At 40.0% G+C, this 17,552-nt stretch overlaps 1 protein-coding gene and 1 long non-coding RNA gene across 10 annotated transcripts in view; one reads left to right on the forward strand and one right to left on the reverse strand.

The window, feature by feature from the left end:
* The first annotated feature begins 631 nt into the window (after positions 1-631).
* The window catches only part of Slc38a9 (solute carrier family 38 member 9), a 79,348-nt gene continuing 62,427 nt past the window's right edge, over positions 632-17,552 (forward strand). For 5 of the 8 annotated variants that reach the window (XM_031359790.1, XM_031359788.1, XM_031359786.1 and 2 more), the window contains exon 1: positions 15,056-15,248. Coding sequence is in view for 2 of the 8 variants with exons in the window: in XM_031359784.1 (XP_031215644.1) it covers positions 11,239-11,348 (110 nt within the window). In the remaining 6 variants the exon portion in view is untranslated. Of the gene's footprint in view, positions 829-11,202; positions 11,349-15,055; positions 15,249-17,552 lie in introns of those variants that run through there. The other 3 variants (XM_031359784.1, XM_031359785.1, XM_031359789.1) reach the window with 3 other exon arrangements.
* LOC116083094 lies at positions 13,140-15,002 on the reverse strand. Of its 2 annotated transcripts, none has more exons than XR_004115578.1 (2): positions 14,820-15,002; positions 13,140-13,622 (listed from the first exon to the last, which is right to left on the reverse strand). It is a non-coding gene; the product is annotated as an uncharacterized LOC116083094 (long non-coding RNA). The 2 variants fall into 2 exon arrangements; XR_004115577.1 differs by having other exon boundaries at positions 14,472-15,002.

Genomic DNA, 17,552 nt, shown 5'->3' on the forward strand with positions numbered 1-17,552 from the left:
AGAGACAGAGGGAGGGAGGGAGGGAAGGAGGGAGGGAGAGAGGGAGAGAGAGAGGGAGAGAGAGAGGGAGAGAGAGAGGGAGAGAGAGAGCGCGCGAGCTAGCGCCTGGCATTGGTGGCACTCGCCTTTAATCCCAACACTCCGGAGGCAGAGGCAGAAGCAGGCAGATCTTTGAGTTTGAACCTAGCCTGGTCTACAGACTGAGTTCCAGGACAGGGATACACTGAGAAACTCAATCTCGAATAACAAAACAAAAAAAACAAAAACAAAACAAACTACAAGGAAAAACCAATGCAAGCTAACAGCTCTCCCATCCCACCCCATTCCAGCTTCCCTCAGGATCCACAGCGTCCAAGGGCATGACCGTAGAACGTAACATGAGCCAGGAAAGCCTGAGAAAAAAAGTCACCAGGGACGTCAGGCACATCATCTTGTTCTCACGTGGCTTGTGATGCTGTAAAACTCCTCAAGATATCTCTCCTTTTTCTCTCTCCCTAGGTTGTTCAGGCGGAGAAGATAACGCAGCCAGTCATAGGTTCGTGCACCTGCTCCGCGACCCCGATTCCGGAGCTGGGGGCGGGGCTTTTAGGGAGGATGGCTGGCTGCTGCAGAGCCCTCTGGGAGTTGTAGTTCCAGATGGCGGCGCTTTCACAGAGCCGGCGGACTGTGTTCTCCTAGGACTCCATCCCCCGCCATCCCTCGCGGCCTAAGCCGTTGCCTCTTCCTGTTTAGGGGACTTTTCTCTAAGCGGCGGCCAACCGAGAGGTCTGCGAAAGGGTCTTCGCCTCCTGCTCTGGTGTTCCGAGGTAGAGGGATTGGCCTGCTGAGGTAGACACGTTCTCGCTCCTGGCAAACTCACCCTGGGACAGTCCAAGAGGGAGCCCAGACGAGGAGGGAAGGGCTGAGCTTGCAGCCAACCGGCTGTCAGCACGGAGGGGGTCTTTGGGATGCCGGGAGAGCCAAGCCCTGGGCTTGGGACACTGCTCCAGAGTAGCGCAAGTCCCTCGAGTGGGTCAAGTGCGGGGAGTTCGCGGGAGCTGAGAAAGTCTGGTTCTACTGGAGCCTCTGGGAAAAGGCAGGAAGGGTTACAGCAGATGAACACCTGAAGCCGGGGTGAGAGGACTGTTGGCATTATTGCAGGGATAGAGGTGGCCTTGTATGAGAAAGATCTAGAGAGGAGAATTGAGATCGGAAGCCCCTGGTGTACCTACCACACTGGTGGTAAGGGTGTGACTCACTTGTGCTTGTACAGGTGCTGGAGATCCAACCCAGGGCTTCGCAATGAAGTCACTCTACCACTAAGCCACTTCCCCAGCCCATGAGTGACTGCTCTTAATTGTGGGTGGCAATGGTGTGTTGGCTGTCTTGCAATATTGGAGCTGTGAGGCAGCTAATCAAATTTGTAAAGCTCCTCGCTTTACAAATCAGGAAAAGACCTACCGAATTGAAGACACCCGCTTATCATCTGTCAGTTATTAGCCAACTTGTCCAAACCCTAATTGTAAGGATCCTTTGGCACTGCCTTATCTATTGTCGAGGCCCCTCTCTGTTTTCCTATTTGATGCTTTCAGATATAACAAAGAATTGGCATGCAGAGTAACAAGCAAAAGTTTTTATTTGTTCGTTGGGTTTTTTTTGGTTTTGTTTTTGTTTGGTTTTGTTTTGTTTTGTTTTGGTTATTTGTTTTCAACAAAACGTTGCAGTAGGTCAAATGATACTTGTAGATTAAAGAGAAACCTGCATGCCTTATAAACAACTACTGCAGGATAGGCATGGGGCAAGCCTGTAATCCCAGAATTTAGAAAGGTGAGGCAGGTAGACAGACGGTCTCCAGTTTAGATAAATAAATAGTGAGATTTCAAACCTGAAACCCAGAAGTAGAGAGATGGCTGGTCTCTAAAGTGCTGACCTTGCAAGCATGAAGACCCAGCATGTGCGTGTGTGTGTGTGGGGGGGGTGTCTTTGCACCTTTGTAAAAAAAAAACAAAAACAAAAAACAGGTGTTATGGTGCACATAGTGACGTCCAACACTAGTGATATAAAAAGAGCAGGACCTAAGGGCTTGCTGGCCACCTAGTCCCTTGGAATTGGTGAGCTCTGGCCCAGTGAGAGACCCTATCTCAAAAAGTAAGGTAGAGGGAAGATGCCTGACTTCAGTTTCTGGCCTCCACATGCACTTGTGCAGACACACAAACATGCACATACACACACACCACACATACAAGAAAAACTAGCTACTTTAATATTAAAGAAGATATTGCATAATCTTTATATCTCTAAGGAAGTAAAACTTACCTTGCATTCCAGGTCTTGCTCACTAGAGCTCTGAGAAGAATCAGCTTTAGATTTCCTCCCAAAATCTTTAACGTGAACCTGTTCTACACATAAAACTATTCTATTATAGTTTTATAATACTGTGGATATTTAACAGGAGTAAACTCAGGAAGGCAGTACTGTTAACCTGAATTACAAATGAAAACAGTATAGTGTTTTTATAAAAGATCTTTTTTGGCATAAAAAGAAAAAATCGAAAGGTTAAATTTTACTAAGCAGGCCTACATTTTTATAATATATTTAAACTTAAGTACTTTGCTAGTAGTTTGGGGGTTTGTTTGTTTGTTTTTGGTTGGTTGCTTGGGTTTTTTTAATCCAAAAGTCAACTTCAGAAACTCTAGCGCTGCTGGTCTAGGAGAAGGAGAAGTTCTTTGGTATCATAGTATTGCTTTGGTGCTTTCTAGACTACATTGTGTCCATCGCTGCCACATTTCCACATTCTTTGAAGCATTAGTTAATCAGAGTAGAGAAATGTGCCTCCCCGACCCTGCCCCAACCCATCATCAGAACTGTAGAATTATGGCTATTAGCTATTAACATACCAGCAAATTCTTCATAAAGAAGGAATTTATGTGTGTTGGTAGACTCTTGCAGATTTATAGAGAAAAGAGATACACATGCAATAACTGCATCTACCAGGCTGCCTTTTTTCAGTGACGTGATTCCCTTGCTTTTATACTACAGAGGTATCTAAACTCTTACCAAATAGTCACCTGCTGATGTCTGTTTTCCTTTTAGAAAGTGTTATTAGAATGCAACCATGCATACTCATTTCCATACTATCTGTCATACTAAAAGGCAGAGCTGAGTAATTCTAGATGCCCAATGGCTTAAATAATTTCTTTCTGCCCATTTACAGAAAAACTTTCTCTATGCCTAATAAACAATATAAAGTATCTTAAATTTTATCATATATGTAAATGTATTATATAACTAATATCAGCCTCTGAAAAAGAACATAATCTCCTTGAATGTTTATGTCCATAGAAATATTTATCTTACCACAACCTAGTGTGTTCTGCAGGTTGATGCTAGCATCGTAGCATAGGTACTATAGATTCACTTATGGATAATTATAAGGAGGGTGTTAGGACACCTAGGCCCTTCGGGTCATAACCAGAGAACACTTCAGGCAAGCAAGCCCCATCTCTGTCCATGATGCTACCACCAAGCCCAGCAAGCCCAGCTCCTTGCTGCCTGGGGTTGGAGTCAACTTAAATTATAGTCACACATTAATCAGCCATACTTTACTTGCTAGTACCTCTGTGATTTTTAGCATACCAAGTCACGTATGCAGGTCATATATTAACTTAGAGCCCCATCCTCTTTACAGACCTGTAGGAGCAGGAATGTACTAGGTGGGGCTTTAGTAGAAGCCATTCTTACAATGTTGCAATTAGATGCAAGAAGAGTCGAAAGGGCAACATTGTCTTAGGTATGTTCTCAGGTGGTCTTAGGGACTTTGCGGGAGCCAGAAGGAGTCTCCTAAGGCCAAAGTTGTTTTTCCAGGGCTCTATGCTTATCTCCTTGGCTTGCCTATCTCATACCAGCTGGAAGCCTCTTTATTTCCTATCCCCAGTGTTTGCAAAGTCACCATTTCAATTCTGACATTCATTTTAACTCACATTTGTTTTTACTCCAGTATCATACAAATTATATAAGCTATCAACTTCCTTTTGGGGCCCGTCTTTGTCTTTTCATGATATTTTCGTAAAATACCTGAGATGAAGTAATTTATAAACAAGTTTATATCTGACAGTTCTGAATACTAGAGAGCCCAAGGTCAGTGCGGTTAGTTTGGATGCTTGGTAAGGACATGCCAGATGGATCCTTCTTGCTAAATTCTTACAAAATAAAACAAGACAGAGGGCAAAGTGCTAGCTCAGCCCCTGCATCCCTACTAGTCACATTAGAACTGGATGTCTGTTTATGTTACCTTGCCTATTTAACACCCACCAAATTATATCATTAAGGCTGTGGCAAAGAGATGTTATATGAATGCTTAGCATTTTTGCCATCGACCATTCTGCATTCTAACCTATAGTCACAGAACTCTTGTTCCCTTTTCAACATAGTTCATCACACAGCAGAGTATCTTACAGTTTTACTAATTTTTAAAAACCATTAAGTTGCTTTTAGAGCCATTAGTATTTCAGGAGAACTTGAAGTCTGAGCTAATTGACTGAGGCAACTGGAAACCACCAAGCTCTGTGCTCATTTGCTTAAAAATTATTAACTATTTTGATAAAAGAGGCAATATGAACTTTGGACTCTTCATTTATGAGTTTTTATTTGAATCATCTTTTGACTTCCTTAGAATAAATCACTAGTTTTACTATGCAGCAACATCTCAGCATTGCTTGAAATAAATATATGCTTGTGTAACTAACCTAGAGCCCTTAAGTTCCTGAATGGCTGTCATGTCTTCCCTAATATAAGTCACTTTTTGGTAAGGCTGACTGACCTTAAAGAATCTTCCTAAATGTTCTCTCTTTCCCTGTTTAGTAGTATTCAATCCCTACTTAAATTATCTGGAGGAATTAAAAGGACCTACTTCTTCTGAACCTGTGAATATTCTTAGTTTATTTAAGATCCAATGCTGCAGTGTTGGTTTACAAATAGGGAAGTGTAGTCACCCACCCCTTCCACTGGTTAAGCAGCTTGGTTGTTACTCTCAGATGGCCCTGGTCCTTTCTCCAGTTGAACTGTCCCTGAAAGGACTGACAGTGACTAGGGAAATATCCTTCAGACAAAACAAGATAAAACAAAAACAAGACAAACTTGCATCAGGAAACAGAGTTGTCTAGTTTGCTTCAACTAAAACATTTCTTGTGCTTAATTTCTAATAGTGGATGCATAGACATGTAATCCCATCCCTCCCAGTTCCGTCTGTTTTAGAGGTTAAGGCCTGTTTGCTATGTTGGCTGTTACTGGTCTTTTATTCACAATTTAGATGAAGAACTGACTTTTTAGATCTTCTTGGATCTTTCAGAGAGCTCAAGCTCTTCCTTCAGGCAAGAGGAGGCAGCATTGGGCATCACACTGATCCAATTCAGTCCCAGCTGGGGCTCTATCAACTACGTGATCTAGGACAAGTTTCTTCTCTGCGGTTCTGTTTGTTTCCCCTTATTCCTTCTCTTCTTCTCGCCTCCCTTCCTTCTAATATTTATTTACCAAAATTCAATGGTTTAAACAGCATCAAGCAAACCATTAGTCAGCAGGCAGCCTTCAGTAAGACAGCAGGAGCTCCCACACCCTTTCTACTGACAGATGCATCATTTTCTCTGGGGTTCCTCCAAAATGGCATGCAGCGGTTCTCTAGAAATACATTTTTTCCCTTTAGCACTATCCTGTTTGTGGTCATTCATTGATTCTATGAAGATCAACCTTTTTATTTTTTCTACTTCAGAATGTGCTCTTTATACTAAATACTAAATACTCTGTGAAAACTCCATTGCACAGAATAATAGTCATTGGCATGGCTTTATACAAACAAATATATCCATTTCAAATGAAGCTTTTTAGGGTTTTAGATTTTCCAAATGAATTTTGCCAAAGCTACTCTTCCCCCAACCCCCTCACCTCATGCCATTCTTTTTGATGAGAGGGTACTGTTTTCCTTGCAAATCATTTTTTTTCAATTTCTAAAATGCCCTTTTCAGCTGAAAGAATTTAAAAATTATATAAAGTATAGCAGAATCCCCAAAGTGACTAGCCTACAAGTTGTTTACAGCATTCGTAAGCTTTTAATGCCATTATATGTCCCAGATGAATTCCACACGTTTCACATGTATTGCATATGGAATGTTTTTACCCATTGCCTCAAAGAGCCATTTTTAGAATTAGTCAAATTTGTACTTTTACATTAATGAAACAGTGGAATCATGAGGGCTCACTTTATAAGTAGGTTACTGTCACTTTCTACATAGAGAAACTAGCACTGGGTCTCAACATGATTCAATTTTATTCTTCTCTGTGGCTCTAAGTGATACAAGACAATTTCTTTTCCATCTTCAGCTTCTCCTGTTCCTTATCTTTCCATAATCCTAGTCTCATTTTAGTAAGGCCACCTGAAATCCAAGAATCTTCCTAAATTTCTTGTCATTCTTAGTAGCCTTCAATTCCTAGTTAAAGTAAGGTCTGTGAGTTAAAAAGACTCATGGTCCCTGAACTTAGGCATGTCTTCAGTGTAGAAACTAAACTGAGTGGGAGCTGAGTTCCACACTGACCTGCAGCAGCCTGAGACATTCTCTTCAGACACCACCACTGAGAAGCCATGGGATCTTTGCCTCAGCTGCAGAAAAGAAGAGTCAGTGTGAAGCAAATTTAAATTTATTGGTAGTTGATTTTAAACCTATATTTATGCATGGGTGTTTATATAGAGTGTGTGCTCACAGACGGTATTCCCAGTCTGTGAGGTGTGAGCATCCCCAGAATGTGGAGCTTAAGTCTCTTAGCATAGCTACATGTGTGTGCCTGTTTGAGTGTGTATTCATTCATGTGTGTGTATGTGTGTGTGTGTGTGTGCAGGTGTGTAATTATATACACAAGAAATTACAGCATGGCTTCAAGAAAGCTTATATTCTTGTTTGCTTGTTAAATTCCCAGGAAAATGCCGGTTCAGATCTTGAAAAGAAATAAAGCCACATTCAAATGATTTCAGCCTTAAGCATGGCTCACTGATAGTCTCATTTGAAATATCTCTATAAAAATAATGTTACCTCTATGTAGGCTATCCCTGAGACAATTTTGTTAATTTTGCTGGGACCTTTGACTTGTAGTAGGTAAGAGAGTTTAAGTGAACCTGGAGACCTGGCCCCCTTTCTTCTCACATCTTCTTAATTATATGTCTTGCCTTAGGCTTTAGTTTTTAACACTTTAGTTAAGGCAAACAAGTGAACTGTCTATTTTAATAGGTAGGTAAAGGTGTTGAGACCAGTTTAGTCATGCTGAGTACTGCTTAGCAAATTTGAGACCAACAGGGCTACCTCGTGAACCCTTGCCTATAAATAAATAAATAAATACTTTAAATTTCTATTATTTTCTTTTTAACTATGTTACTGAAATTAGTGCTATCAAGTTGCTCCCATTTTAACAGGATTCTAATAGCAACTACCTTAAAACAATGTGTACTTTACACTAAAACAATGGTTCTTAGCCTGTGAGTCTTGACCTGATATCTTGCATATCAGCTATTTATATCACAATTCATAACAGTAGCAGAATTACAGTGAAGAAGTAGCAATGAAATAATTCTATGGTTGGGGTCACCACAACTTGAGGAAGGGTCACAGCGTTAGGAAGGCTGAGAACCACTGCAAAAGAATACTCTTTTGCTACCCATTTGAAAGTGTGCAATCTGCTCGCTCTATGAATCTATTTCAAAGAGTCAATTGACAACACTTTTCAGCTTGGGATAAATCCTGTTTGGTTTGGTTTTTGCACATCCTTGGTTTTTGAAGCACTGTTTACAATATGCAACTCGGACTAAATCTTTCACTGATGTCTTGCTAAGCTGATTTAGAAAGTAGAACCAGTGACTGGCATACAGATAAACTAAAACTGAAGTAATGAAGTGAAAATTAGCACTGGGTTTGCCTGCCGCTGGGCTAGCTCTCAAGAGATTTAGGGATATTACTTTTCTCGGCTTTATAAATTATATTTTCAAAGTTATTGATGGTAAGAAATGTGGCTTAATTTTCTATTTTTCCCAGTACCCCTTTACGTTGTAGGGACTCAGTAACCCCTTGCTGAATGAATGACTGTGTTTAACATTTACCGTTACTTAATATTTTGGCTGCCTTAGTAATTTCCGCCATTCTAATCTATGTAGTATGTGGAAGTGAAATACTTATTTTGGGATGATATTAGTTTGGGTTACACCCTCTCCCCCCTCTTTGTGGTTGCTGTACCTCTCACATAGTGTGCAAGCACTCTGCCATTGAACTTATTTGTCTTTCCCCTCTAGTCTCTTTGAAATGTTATTCTCCCAAGACACTGCCTCATGGAATTCTTTAGCATTTTGCTTGTCTTTGGTAGTACCAGTAAGGCCTTAACTGGCTTATGTGCTAGGCAGAAAAGCAGAAGCAAAGAGGGAAGCGGAAGGGAAAGAAACAGAACAGAAAATGCACAGATTTGGGGAATGGAGCACGTCAGTGGCGCATTGATGGCAGTTGTCCATGTGTTTATTATTAAGGAAGTCTTTTATTTAAGAGGGAGAAATTGAAAAGGTGGCATTAAAAAGCATTTTTATGTTTATTGCAATGAATAATAATACAACTGAACATTTCTCGGCACAGAGTTCTAATGTATGCAGCACTATTTTTAACCCTTATATAAACTGGTAAGGTGGGTGTGATTGTTTTGATTTTGCAGGCGGGAAGGTAGTGGTGTGGAGGTTAAGTGGATAGTGCTAAATCACGTAGGTGAAGGACAGATTTCTGATACAAAACCTTACTCCCTTTCAATCTTTCCATAAATATTATTGTAAGAAAATCAGGATACGTTTGGCTAGCCTGAGGCTCAGGAGTAGAGCACTCACCCAGCAACCATGTGTCCTGAACTCATCTCTAGAGAGAAAGAGGGAGGTGGAGAGGAAGGAGAGGGAGAGGGCAGGGAAAGAATGAGTTAGAAAAGTTAACGTAAGAGTCCGTTAAACAAATCAGAAATGAAGCTGCATACTTGATCAGTGTCACAGTAAGGTGAAGTAGGAGTCAGTGAAAGTAACGGAAGTGTGACGTTGACAGAGAGCAGGACATGTGGCACAGCACTGGTGAAGATGTCAGCTCAGATTGGACGACCTGGTTCTGACAGTCCATGACTGGTCCCATGTATCTTCTATCTTTCTGTGTGTAACAGCAATTCCAACAGTAAAGAATAAGAACAACAATTGCTTTTACAGCTCACAGTGTAGAGTGAAATATACATACACAAAAGTGTATTAAAAGTACACACATTCACACATACACAGAGTTATAGAGCAAATATCCCTGTAACAACAATTAGATTGAAGAAGATGAACACTGCCAGTACCATATAAGATCTCCTGTCTTTCCTGCTACAACCGTCTTATTGTCCCTCTAGCATGTTCTCTCAGCATCAGAACTGATGCTGTTTCACCTGGATAATTTCTTGGAAGGAAGTTTTCTCATGCGTTATAGATGTTTAGTATCTCGCTGATCTCTGTCCTTGATATGTCAGTTAAAAGACATCCTCCCCCAAATTACACTGACTAATTGCATGATGTCAAATTCCTTCTATATTGCTCTGTTCTACATCTTTTTGTGATATTGCTCTGTTCTACATCTCTTTGTGGTAGAATAAACTGGAGGGCCGGAATAATAGCAGAGAGTTCAATTCACCTGTTGGAGTTCTTTATCCCTTTTCATTAAATATTATTTGAGGAACCTGATTGAAGAAAGAAATGTAGCTGAGTCCTTTAAAATCTTTTCTGAACTGGGGAAGCTGTTTTTGGTTCCATATGCTGCTATTATTGAAATATGCTCTTTTATTTTAGATAATTTTAATTGTACCGGTGATGATTTTACAATAAAAAGAGTAAGCAAGCAAAACAAAGCCTATTTCAACAAGTGAGCTATTCTAGAGCATATCAGTATAGTACCATTTGGTTTAATGCCTATGAGAGATTCCCAGAATTGTAATATAATAAAAATTCCGAGCCCATAGATAAAGGAAACATTATACTCTCCCCTTAACCTCCCCACAGTCCTGTTCTCAACAGTTTCTGTTAACCCACGAGTACCCAAGGATGAGAATATAATACTTTTCAAGCATTTTAAAGTAAAATTTCATATATACCACTAATAATGAAAAAATAGTACATTCTCAAAATAAGGAGACAGTTGTAACGGTAAGGAATGGAGCTGCCTGTGCTTCTGGATTTCAGTGAAGGAAAAGCCAGTAAGAGTCCAAATGGATTAGATGCTGAGTGTGAGGAGTCTCGGATGATCCAAGCAGAAGGACCAAGAGTCCACTAGTTGAAGTAGGAAAACAGGGTGCATGTGGTTTGGGTTGGGTTTTTTGTTTTTGAGGGAGAAAGTCAAGTCTCCCTCAAAACCTGCTAAGTCTGAGTTGTAAAATTCTATCTAGGTAAAGATACTGAGTAGTAGCTAGTTGAGTATGCAGGTGCATTCAGGAGAGATGTTTGACTAGAGAGACATTACTGTAGAAGTTGACCTCTAAATCTTCTGAACTCTCTGAAGTTGAAGTGCTTTATCTTTATACCTCCTAATGTTATAGCCACTAGCTAAAGTGTAAGGAGACTTCGCTTCCTTGTGAGAGTCTGAGGCCACCTACTTCTTGCACTCTGCTCTGAGGGGAAACTCTTACAGTCTTTACTTTAGGTGGACCTTGGTCTCTGTCTGCTTCCCTGAGTCTGGAGGCCTTGAAGACATCAGCTCAAATTCTGAAAAAACAGCCATTCCCTGCAGCCATTTCAATGCTTTTCTTTGCTGCCAGCTTATCTAATTTCATTCCTTCTTTTTTTAAGCTTTCCAAAAGGTTTTTAAAATGTTCTATTCCAGGGTTGGTTCCAAATAACTGAATCTGTATATTCCTGGAAGTGAATTGTCTCACTTATTTTTCTTTAGGCTGAAAGAAAAAATATTTCAAGTTAGTAATATTTCTATAAATGTCAATCATATACCTCATTTAAGTCCTGATGGCTTTAAACCTGTAGTGTAAAAAAAAAGGCTTGTTTAAGAGTTGGAGACCAACCTGTGAGCCATCTTTAAAAATGTTATCAGCAGCAAATTCCTATACTTCTCTATTTTATTTGCATGCAAATATATTAAAAATGGTAAAATGTTTTTAAGATTAAACTAAATTACTTTTTTCTGGTTTATATAGGACTGACTTCCCCAGTGCCTGGAATCTGAGAAAAAAATGGCTAATGTGGCTAGTGATTCTAGGCATCTTATCTCTGAGGTAGAACATGAAGTAAATCCTGGGCCTATGAATATCCAGTTTGATTCATCAGATCTAAGATCTAAAAGGTAAGGCCTTAATGTGTTTATTTCATAATTAGAACTTCTGACAATTAAGATATAATACATTATAGCCCAAAAGATCAATAGAATTGATAGTGAAATAATCATTTTCTTATAAGATTTATACTCTGATGTATGTGCATATGGTGATATGAATCCTGTTTCCTCACTTACTCATTTTTGTGTCTTGGGATAAACATGTCTGTTAAGGAAAGGGTTGGGTTTTATCAAGTAGGATGCATTTGTGGGAGTGACTCAGATACCTGTTGGTTACCCACTTCATGCAAAGTAATCTGATGCTAAAGATAGAAAGGGAATAGGCCAGCAGATAATTTAAAATAATTTGAAATTAAATAATCTTTCAGTTTATAACCGGAAACCTCAAGAAAATCTCCTTTAAAAAAATAGTACTAGTAAGTGAGTTCAATAAAGTAGTTACTGGGTAGAAAGATGGTACAATAAGTAAGATGCTTGGTGTGCAAACATGAGGACTAAAGGTTGCATCCTAGTAACCACATAAACTAGATGTGAGGCCATGCATACCTTTAAACACAGTGATGTAGAAAGTAGAGACAGAAGGATCACCACAACTTGCTGGCTGCCAGTCTATAAAATACAAACAAACGCCCCAAAACAACAACAACAACAAACCCACATGAGTTCCAGATTAAGAACGAGACCTTGTCTCTTAGAAACAAGGTAGACGATGATTGCCCTCCTCTGGCCTCAGTGCCTGTACATACTTGTGGGTACACATACACAAAGTGGTTACTTACAAAATTAGCAAAAATAAGACCAAATGTGTGATGGCATATGCCTAGCATTTTTGCACTCAAGAGTCAGAGGCAGGAAGATTGTGAGATTGGGGCCAACCTGGGCTACTTTGTAATACTTTGTCTATTTAAAAAAAGAAAAAGAAAAAAAAAAAAAAGAAAAGAAAAGAACACACAAAAAACCCTGAGGCACTAGCAAGATGGCTCAGCAGAAAAAGACACTTGCCACTAAGCCTGAGTACTTGAGTTAAATCCCCAGGATTCACATGATGGAGGGAGAGAACTTACCCAGAGCAGGTTTGCTGACCTACACATATATACAATAGCACTTGAGTGTTCACACACTAAGTAAATAAATGAAGAAAGAAAGAATATAAAAAAATTAAGTAAAATTAAATAGCCTTGTGGTGAGAAAATGAGGTAGAAAAAAATAGATAAACTATACCTAGAGTAGTTTTAATAGGAATGTGCAAAATCTGTGAGGAAAAACTAAAATGTTCCTGAATGATGTAAAATGGGATTTGGAATATTTCATCCAATCTGAGATGCTATTGGTTGTAAATTGCATTTAAAATACACAAAGCTTGGCATGATGGCACATGCTTTAAATCCTAACACTTGTGAGGTACAAGACAGGCATATTTCTATGGTTTGAGGCCAGTGTGGTCTAGAGTGAGTTCCAAGAGAGCTAAGGCTACATAGTGAGACCTTGTCTTGAATGGTAGGTAGGTAGGTTGGTAGATCAGACCAACAGACAGACGGACAGATAGACAAAGAGGGTCTGGAATGAAGCTCAGTGGTTAAGAGAACTGGCTGTTCTTCCAGAGGACCTGGATTTGATTCCTAGCACATACATACACGATGGCTCACAACTGTCTGTAATTCCAGTCCTAGGAAATCTGAAGCCTTCTTCTGTCCTCCATAAATAATAGCCATGTACATGGTGTACAGACATTCTTACAGACAAAGCACCCATACACATAAACAGATCATTTCAAAAAACCTAACACACAATGCACACACATACACACTGTGTCCATATGTATTATACATGTACAATACTGGACTTGGAATTTTTACTTTGTTTTCACTGAAAGAACTCTTGTGATCATTTATCTCTTATGGAACTATAAAAGTTAATCATAGAAACAAAGTGTATTGGTAGACATTATTAACACCTCACACTTAGAAAACCTGACTCTTCTGGATCATTTTTTGGTTTAGTCATCAGACAGGTTGTGAGTGTCTCCTGCGTGGACAGTTGTCCTTTGGCCATAAAGAGAGTGAGTGACTTTGATGACTCAGCCTTCCTTGATTTTCTCCAGCAGCAATGAGGATGCTCGCAGGTTCCCGGCCTTGCACTGTCCTGGTCTCACCAGATGGTGTCATGAGAGCTCTTCTCACTTATGGTTCCCCTTCTTTCCTGAAGTGGTTCTTCAGTGGTTTGACTGAGATGGCCAAGGATGGCAGTTATTTGTCAGCACCAGAAGTAGATATCACATACCACCTAGCCAACAGTAATTCAGACAGTAGGTATTAAAGATTGTGAATTGTCCTCATTTAGAACTGTTTACATGTATATATTAGAAAAGTATGTTATCAGTAAGATATGACAGAAAGTCATTGTTTGCTCCAGGCAGGGAGAATAACATTTTAATCCACAGGGATTAAATCCAGGGGAGAGATTCTGTCAGTGAAGTATTTATCACACAAACTTGAGCACCTTGAAGTTAGGCCCCAGCACTCATATAAAATCCAGGAGCTCTTCTGAGTACCTCTAATCACCACACTAGGGAGGCAGGGACAGGTGGCTCCTAGAGAGCCCTGGCTAGCTAGCCCAGCCTAACTGATGAGCTCCAGGCTAGTGAGAGACTGCCTCAATAGATAAATAAGCAAATAAATAAATAAGCAAACCATCTCAAATATGCCAATAAATGAGCAAGTGCACGCGCGTGAGAGAGAGAGAGAGTAAGAGAGAGAGAGGGAGAGAGAGAGTGAGAGTGAGAGAGCACGAGCAAGAGAGAAGCAGTTCAAGTAGATACCTGATATTGACCACTAGCCTTTTCATACTTGTGTTCACATATGCATACACACACGTGCACACATACATGTGCACCCAGAAAAAAAAAAGAATTTAACCCACCAAGTTTCATGTGATCCTACACCCAAATCCCAGCAGCCAACTCTGCAGTTTTTGTGTATCAGCAATCTCACTGCTACACACACTGCCTTTCAGTGTCAAATGGTGCGTTCACAGAGTCATATAAGTTGCTAAGACTGAAAGCAACTAAAATGTGTTTTCTTCCAGGACTTAAAAATTAAGTTATGGTGTATTCATACGATAGAATATTCTCACCTAATACAAAGGAGGTGGCTTTATCATATATCAAAATGGAACAACTCTACAAGTTATTTTGTTAAAAGAAAAAAAGTGAAGTGCAGAGCAGTGTCTGTAGTCTGCCACCATTCATGTAAAGCCAGTCACTACATTATAGACAATACAGTATGTGGAGATGGAGTCTGGGGGAAGACTTAGGTGGCTGAGAGGAACTGAAGGAACTGCACCGCCGAGGTGAGGGAGCCTGATGCATAATGTTAGTTGATACTCAGCACCTAGTGACTGACCACCCTCGTACCCAGCAGCAGAATGTTAGTCTAGTTAAGAGCTGCAGCTGTTTCCAGCCCAGGAGATAAGAAAGATTACAGTGAGCTGATCCCAGCGATGTTGTTATCCATTCTTCAGATACTTGATTTTTCAGTTTTTCTTGTAGTTAAAACTGGTAGTGTGAAATTTATCCCTGAAGAAGGTATCATTAACAGTGGCTATCAGAAGAAATAGAGAAATTGATAATTGTGATTCTCACTGGTATATTCCAGTATTAGTGAATGTACTCACTTACAAATACTGACTGAATGCTTAGAGTTTTGTTGAAGCTTCTAAGTTCTGTGATTAAAGAATTGGCCACTGTGACAATAAGACATAGGTCATTAAAGTGCATTCCATTACCATGAGTTGGCAGGAGTTCAGTTCCTTGAAATTTTAATCTGATAGGGTATATTAAATGGAAATACATTCTCTTTAATGAAACTTGCGAAAGGAAGGAATCTGCTATTTTCAATCCTGGCATGACTGGTAAGCATGTATGAAGGAGAGCAACCACTTGTAAGAACTTAGCAGTCTTCATTGCTTCTGCTTGTGGGATAATCTCTGCTGGAGAAAACAGACTTATTAGATGAGAAAAAGTATACGAGTACTTTGAGACATTGTTTCTGCTGAGAGATAGATTCTCCCACTTTCCATATAAATAAAATGTAGACAACTAATACCAAGCTTCAGTTCATTGAGTCACTGCTCTGATACCACCCCTCCTTGTACGTGTATATAGTATAATTGGATGTTTCTTACCAGTCTGCTCACCTTTCCAACTGAGTTCATTTGGCTTTATCTCATGTTTGTAAAGTGAGGACTTTAGAGTGCTTATACTTTCCTGATTTATATTGCCACATATACCAGCTAATTAGTGTTCATGATTGTGGTGTCAAGGATCATCATACACTTAGTAAACTTTGGCTGTAAGATGATGGGAAACAACATTAGATGTCTAAATATTACTTAGCCTACGGTTATTAGCATGTGTTATTTTTCTCTCTCCCCACTAGGTGGCAATCGAGTCTTAAATTAATTCAGATATAAGGCTTAACTGGCATAGACTAAAGGATTGCAGGCTTATCATTTTTTATGAAGTAGAGCCTAATAAGTAGAGGAGGGGCTTTGGCGTTGTAAGATGCAAGCCATAGGCATGTGAACCATTGAGGTGCTTTATAAAAAAACTAAAGCCCCCTTTTCTTCAGCACACCTCCCTCAGATGCTGTTTTGTCATGTTTTGGGGTAGAATGAACACTAAACATGTAAATGGAAGAGCAGAAAGGTCTATAAGTCTGCTGTGTTCTATTTGATACATTCTATTGGGAATTAACAGGCTTTTCTCAGGCTTTTGGAGACTACTAATGGAGCTGGTATTCAGGATAGCTTCATATTTTCCCACTGCTCTGTGACTATGCCCTGGGAAAGCTGACCACCCCAGTTAGCCTACAAAGTTACGAAATGGTTGATTTTTAATGTCTTTCCAGTTCTGGGTATTGAACCCATAGCCTTGTGTATGCTATGCAAGCACTCTACTGTAGTTTGGCTCAGTTTTTAGCCTTCTCTGTGTGACTTTGTTTTCCCTTCTCCTTTTCCGAGATTTCAGGGCTTTCCTGTCACTCCTTATAGGCCCAGGAGCTCCTTAAGGCAGGAGCTCTGTCAGGCCCCAACCCCCTAAGCATGCTCTGTACACAGACTTTTCTCCTACCAGCACTCAGCTTAGTTACCAGCACTCAGCTGTTCTATTCTTGTAGGACTCAGTTGCCCACATGGTATTAGACTGGAGAATAATCTGATCTATCAGAGATACAATCTATTAAATTTACACGACTGTTTTCATTGCAACACCAGAGTCTCAAAATACCAAATCCTAACATTCAAGCTTTTGCTATTGCAGACATTGTAGAGCTCTGAAAAGTCACTAATAGAATTGGATATTTCAAATACAGAACTTCCTCATGCCCATGGAGCATGTAAGGTACATTATGGCGCCTTGCTGTTTAGGGTATCTACCAGTCTGTGTATTTGTGAAGCAGCTTCTATTTCTCCTCCCACAAATGCTGTCACTGTAGATCAGCTTAAGTTGATAGGTGGGTATTTGTGACTCTAGGAGAGAGGAAGACTCAAGCAGTTTCCTAAGGCAAGGTAAAATGTTTAATAGTCTTGGCTTATGGCAGCAATTGGAAGTGGTTACCCAGTGCATGATGATTTTATAGTTCAGGATTATATAGGCAATAAAAATGAGAAAAATTCAGGCAGTGGGAGACAGTGTTCTTAGCATGCACAAGGCTCTAAATTTGATTTTAAACTTCCTAAAAAGAGAAAGGGAAGGGGGAGAAAAAGAGAAATTGATTTTACCAGGAGAGCTAGTGTGCTAAACTACCACGAATTACATGATGAAGAGCTTGCCTCTAAGCAGTCGTAAATAGGTGGACAGGACCTCAGTTGAGGCAGGTATCACTACACTGGGGCAGGTGTACAGACTATTACTCCCTCCATCAGACCCCTCTCTCTATCCTGTCTCCTCTGCTCCTTTCCCTCCCACCTCCTTTCTCCCCTCCTCGGCCCAGTTTCCTTTGTACTTTCCCACCTTCTCCTCTTACTTTTGTCCCTCAAAGAACTATTTTTTTGCCAAATGCTTAAGGAAAAAAATTCTTGGTCTTAGTGTTAGAGGTACCTTAAATTTATATGTGACTTTGTTACTTCATTAGATTTTTTTTTTCTAGTCTCACTGGAATCCTTTTCTCTCAAATTCTTTGTTTCAATTTCTCTCTCCCTCTCCCTCTCCCTCTC

The sequence above is a fragment of the Mastomys coucha genome, unplaced genomic scaffold (assembly GCF_008632895.1).
Source record: "Mastomys coucha isolate ucsf_1 unplaced genomic scaffold, UCSF_Mcou_1 pScaffold8, whole genome shotgun sequence".
Lineage (NCBI taxonomy): Eukaryota > Metazoa > Chordata > Mammalia > Rodentia > Muridae > Mastomys > Mastomys coucha.